This window comes from Sinocyclocheilus anshuiensis, unplaced genomic scaffold (assembly GCF_001515605.1).
Source record: "Sinocyclocheilus anshuiensis isolate Anshui unplaced genomic scaffold, SAMN03320099.WGS_v1.1 scaffold1429, whole genome shotgun sequence".
NCBI lineage: Eukaryota > Metazoa > Chordata > Actinopteri > Cypriniformes > Cyprinidae > Sinocyclocheilus > Sinocyclocheilus anshuiensis.
The window spans coordinates 510122-518957 of record NW_015548305.1 but is presented as its reverse complement, the minus strand read 5'-3'; the positions used below and the strand labels follow the sequence as shown (position 1 = coordinate 518957).

General features: G+C 38.0%; 2 protein-coding genes across 4 annotated transcripts in view; one reads left to right on the top strand and one right to left on the bottom strand.

Annotated features, from left to right (window-relative positions):
- Nucleotides 1–5573, top strand: part of LOC107656169 (otogelin-like) — a 43059-nt gene extending 37486 nt beyond the window's left edge. Inside the window, 4 exon segments of the mRNA XM_016443902.1 lie at nt 798–917; nt 1232–1277; nt 3578–3657; nt 3745–5573. Coding sequence (XP_016299388.1) covers nt 798–917; nt 1232–1277; nt 3578–3657; nt 3745–3945 — 447 coding nt within the window. The 3' untranslated portion in view covers nt 3946–5573.
- A 104-nt stretch (nt 5574–5677) lies between these two features.
- LOC107656188 (troponin T, fast skeletal muscle isoforms-like) overlaps nt 5678–8836 on the bottom strand; it is a 13963-nt gene continuing 10804 nt past the window's right edge. For all 3 annotated transcript variants that reach the window (XM_016443943.1, XM_016443941.1, XM_016443942.1), the window contains 2 exons: nt 8489–8529; nt 5678–5809 (listed from right to left, as the gene is read on the bottom strand). In XM_016443943.1, coding sequence (XP_016299429.1) covers nt 5773–5809; nt 8489–8529 — 78 coding nt within the window. In that variant the 3' untranslated portion in view covers nt 5678–5772. The remainder of the gene's footprint in view (nt 5810–8488; nt 8530–8836) is intronic.

The window sequence follows — 8836 nt, the reverse complement described above, 5'->3', positions numbered from 1 at the left end:
TCCAAGATACCTTGAAGGACCTATCTGAGAGGTAAGACTCAAACCACTGGAATGCGGTTCCTGAGATGCCATTTTCCAATAAGGTTGACAGGAGTATCTGGTAGTTCACCGTATCAAAAGCAGCAGACAGATCCAGCAAAATAAGTAGAGAAGATTTGGAGGCTGCTCTTGCCAGTCTTAGGGCTTCAACAACTGAAAGCAAGGCAGTCTCGGTCGAATGTCCACTTCTGAAGCCAGATTGGTTGCTATCCAGGAGGTTGTTCTGTGTGAGAAAGGCTGAGACTTGGTTGAACACAACTCGTTCAAGTGTTTTTGCAATGAAAGGTAGAAGGGAAACCGGTCTGTAGTTCTCTAAAAGAGTTGGGTTAAGAGTGGGTTTCTTAAGAAGTGGGGTTATATGAGCCTGTTTAAATGTTGAGGGAAAAACACCAGTGTGAAAGGATGTGTTAATGATGTGAGTGAGTCATTTTTGCTGCTTAATATTTTTGTGGAAACCATGATACATTTTTTAAGGATTCTTTGGTGAAATTTTAAAAGAACAACATTTATTTGAAATAGTGTCTTTTGTAATATTACACAGTAAGTGTCAATGCTGTCACTTTTGACCAATTTTATGCATCCTTGCAGAATGAGATATTATCAACCAACATGCTGTTTTGAAGCCATTATTACATATATATGTACAAATATTTTTTTATCTCATATTTTTCTAACGACTCTCTTGCAGCACTTTTTTCCTATTGGGTTTGTTCTGCTGTGATGTAAATGTACAGTATTTTGTGTGTTTCCTTCTCCAGCCAGGACGCAGCTGGGTGTCTGACTGCATGCGCTATGACTGTATGGACACTCTGTCAGGACCTGTGCGCGTCTCCCACCCTTACAGCTGTCCCCCCTTTAATGAAACTGAGTGCATGAAGGTAAATTCTCTCTTCTTGATAAACATAAACCTAAATAATACATCAAGGTACCGGTAAGATAAACACAAACACATGTACGTGACACAGAGATGCACTATACTATATAAAACTAATACATGATGCATTTATGAGACATTGCTGGTCTTGATTCAGTGATTAAGCAGTGGTTCCATACTATACTGACAGCTTCCTTCGTGACAAAGGATATAAAACAATAAGAACTCTAATAAACATTCTGCAAAACATGTCTAGCAAAAAAAGGTCCCTTCTGTTTGAACCCTGCTACATTTTTCAAAATGTTCATCTTGTCTTAGATCGGGGGCACCATTGTGAGTTACATGGATGGGTGCTGCAAGACATGTGAGTACAGAGGTTACATTCCTTTGTTCATTTCTGCTCTTGTTATAACAAGAAACATGGATAATGTTAACATTTAAAAGCTCCATCTGTTTCTTCCACAAGTCTTTTGCACTCAATATGTATGAATGAAAACAGCAAACAAGACACGGGACTTTTGTTCTGTACCATCAAGGTAAAGAGCAAAATTCATAGGCCTAACATAAAAACAATAAATCCTGGGAACAATGGAGAATTGTTTCAAAGCATTGTTTAAAAGCACTGATATGCACACAACAGCAAAAAGTTAATTTCTTGCATCAGGCTGAGTGTAACGTTCTGTAACAATCTCTCCAGGCGCTGCGAACTCCCTGTTCCCCTTCTCTGTTAGCCCTTTGAAACCCACAGTTAGCACAAACTGTGAACAAGGTACCTGATACTAACATCAGACCTCAAGGCTCGCCATCACCATTGTTGATTTCCAACAATGTACTCCCCCTATTCAAACAATACAGGAATCTCAACAGATTTGAAGATAACTGCTCAATTAAGTCATTTATACCTCTAGTCACTTTTCTCCCAGATGTTTCTTGGAAGTAACTACTGTAAATCTTTCCCCATTTTGCTCTGTCGGGCAGTGCATTGTTGATTGCCAACAATGTACTGTTGGTAGTGGCCAGTTAGAGAGTTTCTGTAGCTCTGCATGATTCCGAGTGCTTAGGCTGTAGCTTCTGATCACATAGCATGTGTAGTTTGTGGTAATGGGGTGTTTGGTAATGTTTTGGGTGATATGGCAACATTAGCAATACAAAGCGTTTTCCAAATCTGTTGTCTCCTTCCAGTGTTGTTGCCTTCTCTGCCACATTACTCAAACCATTACAGCTTCTGCTCACTACTGATCTATATATTTTATTGGAAAATCAAGTATTGGGGCTCATCTGGGTCTTTTTTTATGAGGTGGTGGAATGAATGACACTTATCTTGAGTACAAGTAAATTCATATGTATCACTTCTTTTCAGTAGATGTGTAGTTTTATTGTGATTACTTTTTTATCAGCTAAGTGGGGAAAGAATAGTATTATTTCTACTGTCAGTTATTCATCACAAGAAAAAGTTATTAAAATCCTGTGAAGTTACAAGTTAAAACTTTTAATCTTACGGGAGGATGAAAAAGGTGAACTGTTTATTATTATAAAATCTTTTTTTTTTTTAAATACCGTTCATACTATGAATTTTTATTGAACTGGAAAATTCAAAGGTAAGCTGCGGTGTTAAACCAGATTAAAATAGCCCATCGGGATTCATCTTAATGCACATAAAGGACATGATGTTATTCAGTTTCATCCTTTTCAGACAGATTACGCTTTTTAACAACACTTAAATGAACATTTATCGCATGCATATTCAAGCATGTGCTGAATCCAAATATTACTTTATAACCAGAGGCAAAGCCATCCAGTGATGTCACTTAGTGGCATCCCAGCAGTGTTCTTGAGCAATGCGCTGTTGTCAATAACTTTTCTTCACCCAAATTGACGGTAAGCAGTTCAGTCGCTTAAACATCATTTTAGCGACAGGAGCAATTAAAGGGGCAATTAAAATGAAAAACTTTTTCATTCCGCATCGCCCTATCAAGCTCTCGCTGGATACGCTCCTCTGCTATCAACGAGAGGAACGTCTGTACTTCCGCAACAGACAACAAAACTTTTTGGTTGTTAAAAAAAAGGTGCGCTCGTTCAAAACAGTTGCATTCGATCCTTCGCTGGCTGTGCTGATTTAAATCTAGCGGTTCTTTTGGGTTTGTGTCGCAAGTTCAGTGACGCAGGTAGTGACGATTCTCTCCGGCCAATCCGTGATCAGCAGAGTTTACACATCACGTTTTGGTAACGGTACGGTTCACTTGGAACCCCAACCGAGGTGGTACTAAAAAAAGTACCAGGTACCAGGTACTGTACCCAGTGGAAAACCCCCCAAAAGTGAACCATACCGAGCCGTACCGTGCCATACCATGCAGTGGAAAAGCGCCAATAGAGTGGCACATTCCAGAATCTGTCGTTTTGGCTGACTGCCTTCAATATAAGATGTTTTTAGACTAACGAGAAAGTTTTGAGTTCTGAAACTTACAGGATGTTCTTATAGTACAATGACTTCTTATATGTCAAAATATCAAGGGAACTTTGTTTTCTCAGTTCATGACCCCTTTAAATGAGAATCTACATCAGAAGATGCTTAATCCTCATAGTGAGACCAGAAGTTATTAATTAAATGGATTAGAACTGTCATACAGGATGAAAAAGATAATCCATTGACTTTTCATGCTGTAGGTAAAGAAGACGGGAAGTCATGTCAGAAAGTGACAGTAAGGATGACAATTAGAAAGAATGACTGCCGTAGTAACAGACCGGTGAGTTCATTTCAGAATATACCCATTATATAATCGGGCTCTAAGTTGGCTGTAAACTGGCTTACAGGGTCATGTTCATGTTCACAGGTCAACATAGTGTCATGTGATGGAAAGTGTCCATCTGCAAGTATTTACAACTACAACATCAACACGTATGCACGCTTCTGTAAGTGCTGCAGAGAGATGGGGCTGCAGCGGCGTTCAGTCCAACTCTACTGCAGCGGAAACTCCACGTGGGTTAGTTACACCATACAGGAGCCTACGGACTGTTCCTGCCAGTGGTCATAAACCTTAAACCATAATAACAGAAAGTGTTACTTATCATTCAACTTGAACGTGAAGGACCATAAAATCTGCAGTTTAAATATAGTGTTGTAACTTTTGCTAATTTTCACAGAGCAGAATATACAGTTTGTTCTACCAAGATTGTTAAATATTTCAGAAAATGTTCTAAACTGGGTGGCTGCATGAAGTGTAAGTAATGTGGAAGCTTATGAATCCAACAGCAACAGTAATAATACTAGCTATGTGCTCCAGATCTGTATATATGGAATTGTACCACAGAGCACACTGAAATAAAGATTTACTTATTGCATTTAGATGCTTTTCTACTGGTAGTGTTACTTCTTAATGATCTGAATATTATGTGATTTGATAACATGTTATATAACAATCACATGTTTATTGAATAATTGATCTTATGCTGTATTTTGAGCACTTTATTTATTACCATATAAGAACAATTGCTTCACTCAAAATACATGATTTTATACACGTACAATAAGTATGAATTATGCATAACTTTTATTGATGAAGCACTTCAGCTGATGTAAAATAATTTATCTTTGTGATCTGGTTTAAGTTGTTGCAGTCAACATAAATTTGCTTTATACAGTATGGCACATTTTAAGAACAGCTTTAGCTTTTTTGTGAGATACTAGACGTAAAACTGAATATGTGAAGTTCCTGTTTTTATATCTGTGTCCACAGTATTGCAATGTTGCATCAATAAAATGCAAATGGATGGTCATAATGAATACCTCTGTATAGACTGAAATATTTTATAATATTTTATAGAATATATTTTATTGTGGAGCCCTCTTTAGGTTCTTGGTTTTAACATTTTACCTGCTGAAGAATTGCAAAATACATAATATGCTTAGTTTTTAATTGTGTTCTATACTGTATGTATATTTCCATTTTCAATAAAAAAATCATAAAAATATATTTTTTTAACAGAGTTTCTTTTTGTGTTTGAGTTTTAATCAGTGCATATTAAATCTGAGTTTTTCAAAACTGCAGTTTCAATGGTTTCTGGTTGTGGCCAGCACCAGCTGGTTCACTTTTTAAACTAGTATTTATTTTATTTAATTAAATTTTTTGGAGGAGTTTTAAAGGCTTTTTTCCTGTCTGCTTCCCTTCATATGGTGCTATCAGCCCATAACCACTGCCATGACGTTGTTTTCCAAGCTTCAGCATGATATACTGTAAGATATGTATGACTCTTTGGCTTAAAAAAACTGTCCAGAACTGCGATTTTGAAAGATTTGTCTGTGCATAAAGACGTTTAGATCCATGTATAGATAAGAAGCATCTTTTTTGGAGTGAATGACATATCCACACTGTCATTGGCTAATTACCCATCAATCTGCAGCAATATGAATACATACAGATAGGGCATCCAAAGCATGGAGCCCACTGTGAACATGTCAAGTAGGACAGAAGACTTACAAGGTTCATATTCAGTTTGATTCAGTGTTTCAGCATCAGAGTTTCTCAGTATAATCAGGAAACATGCTCAATTCTAGTTTATCAGTCTTGAAGAATAATTTTATTGAACTACCAGATGCAACAGATAAAGCTGGCAGCCAAACATTATTTACAAAAACGGTAGGTGAGAACCTAAAGAGAGCAAGGGGGGGAAGTTCCTACTGCAACTACTGCTAAGACCGGACAGTGTTGATGTCACGAAGGGTGTGGAAGATAGCCTTTGACAGCCTCTGGTAAACTGCAAACGTTGGGTGGGATCAGAGATGCCTGGTGATTGAAGGCAGAGCTCGGAGACGCAGGCAGCAGGCATGTCTTGACCATGAGTGTAGATTTCTCCATTAACGCTTACTTTCTGCGGCGAGCAGCGGCGCCCTTCTTGGAGCTGAATTGCAAAGAAAGAGCGAGTTAGTGGTGCTGACTGTAGCAGACATGGTAGTAGAAAAGTGGGAAGAAAAAAAAACACCATACAGGACAGGGATCCATTTATTTTTTTAAATGTCATTTCTCAAATTTAAGTATTCAATACTTACTATGTGATTGTGCTATTTTTACTAACACAGAGCACACCAAATACTATTGTTTCCCAGTTTTCTCAGTCCAGTCCTGCAGGATGTTCTTCTCACTTACTGTGTCCACACAAAGTCTGTCATGCACATGGAACTGAAATCGCGTTCACTCCATGCAGGACTTGCCGCTCTTTCTCTGAGCTCTGTCAGTTTGTTAAACAGGCCTGTCTTAGTCTTAAATGTTTATCACCGCAGCAGCTGATAGACATCACATTTACACCACTCGTTACCTCGTGTATACCAAACACATTCATCACAGTTCAGATTTGCTGGCACCAATGAAAAATAAGCCAGATCTGGAATAGACAAGTACTTTATAGTGCCACTTAGGCTACGCTACGTATTGCACGTTGAGCGATATAAGAGTGAGCTTTATTTTTCATTGTCTGTAAATCAATTCAGAAATCAAGTACACTTACATGCACGGTTATAATCCAGCTACAGTCTTCATCTGTCTGTCCAAGTATATATGTGACCCTTGACCACAAAACCAGTCTTAAGTAGCACGGGTGTATTTGTAGCAATAGCCAAAAATACACTGTATGGTTCAAAATTATCGATTTTTCTTTTATGCCAAAAATCATTAGGATATTAAGTAAAGATCATGTTCCATGAAGATATTTTGTAAATTTTCTACCCTAAAAATATTAAAACTTAATTTTTGATGAATAATATGCATTGCTAAGAACTTAATTTGGACAGCTTTAAAGGCGATTTTCTCAATATTGTAATTTTTTTGCACCCTCAGATTCCAGATTTTCAATAGTTGTATCTCGGCCAAATATTGTCCTATCCTAATAAACCATACATCAATGGAAAGCTTATTTATTCAACTTTCAGATGATGTATAAATCTCAATTTTGAAAAAAATTGACCCTTGTGACTGGTATTGTGGTCCAGGGTCACATATATGACACAATGCAGTAGCGAATATTTGGAGTCAATTACGAGTTACAAGCACATTAATGACTAAGCAAAATCATTACAAGAGGGGAAACCTAGAATTCTAGACGATACAGAAGTTGCCGAGTTGTTACGACGAAAGTGGCGTGTCAACGGCGAAAACACTGACCTATAATATAGATTATATCACATAAGCATAATCCATACAGAGAGATCAGTGATTGGAAATCAAGTCTGTAGCAAATGGTGTAAGGTCAATCGCTCAACTTTTATGGTTTTCTTTATTAACAAAACAATTTAGTTGTCATACGATGGATAAATAAGCGCTGCATAATAGGCCTAAAATTATTTTCTTTTGTTTAGACTACTTCTGTGTTAAGTTTCAAACTTGAATGAGTGACATGTCGTAATAACGCTCAATTCGAAGGTACGAGCAGTCGCATGTTGCGCTTCGCCATGGCAAACTGTAATTCGATTTGTGTATAGGCCATTATCTTGGTAGTTTAACTTCACAAAAACCAGACTGGTGTGATTTCAGTCAGACTAAAGTTTTTTTTTAAATTTAAAACAGATGAAGAATTGCTTTAGTCCTACTGAAATCAAACTCGAGTGCATGTAAACGTACTCAGAGTGAGCTTGTATGAGGAAACTGCAATGAGGGTTCACTGTCTGACTATGGTGGACAAAACTCATACAGCTCTACAGAAACTCACTCTCAAAGGCTTCACGCTTCGGTAAGTCTGTCACAATGCTACAAAAATGTCCCAAATACTTACCATCTCTACAACAGCTTCAAGACTACAGCCCTATATCAAGGTTTAGAACATGTTTTGTAAAGTTGTGCTGCCAATGACAACTTTTTATCCAATATGACTGGCAGCTTGTGTGTGTCAGTGTCTTTGAGAGTTTTCATGGGGTGTGAAATGATTAGATGATAATATTAGAGTAAAGTTAGATAGTAATATTAGAGTAAAGGCAGAAGGGCAGTAGTCAGTCCATCCGTGCGCTTTGCTACTCACTGCTTCTGCAATTCATCAATGCAGTTTCTGAGAGAGATGACCTGAAAACACCACATGAGTGTTTTTAAACCTGCCAGATCATACCTCAACCACAGGATCCTGGATTGTGATAGTTGTCCTCTATCATCGAGTGCTGACAAACACACACAAATCATTCTGGCTCGATGCTCAGGACATGCCGACCTCAAGAGCTGGCATGGAGCAGCATTGTGTGGGCATGTCACAAGCTTGAGTGTTTTGTGCTGTTTGTGGTATTGAGCTTAAACAATCACACACACTTACCTGCAGGAGAAACATCTTGGAATATGAAAGCTCAGATGCTGACTAACTTTAGTTTAACATGATTGACATGTCTACTGCTAGGTTGTTGGAATAGTGGTTTGGTTTAGCTGCTGGATTGAAAGAGATCAACTTGTTGTGAAGGCTCTCACAGTACATTTGACCTTTCACCTGTGGTTTGAATCGACCTGTTTCCCAGAAGCCATGGAGACCAGAGTCTCATGCATGCAGACCATGCCGTCACGTCCCTGTTGCTGAACAAAGCCTTAACTTCCTACAGTTCCAGTTACTCACTATTTACTGAGCTCCTCCACTCTCATACGCTGGGTAGTAACCTGCAGAACACCAGAACACAGCTGAGACCTGAGCTACCACACATAAACACACTCTAGATAACCTGTACAGACACACTCAGACCTGCTCTCACATATATGACTGATATGTTCACGGCTTTTTTAATGTCAAACTGCCATAGCGATTTAATTATGCAAATGAGAGAAATGCACTATTGCTTTTATATAGTTCAATAAATTAATAGTTAATTATATTTTAGATACAATTTTGCTGGTTACTTAAAGGGGTCATATGATGCGATTTCAATTTTTCCTTTCTCTTTGGAGTGTTACAAGCTCTTGGTGCATA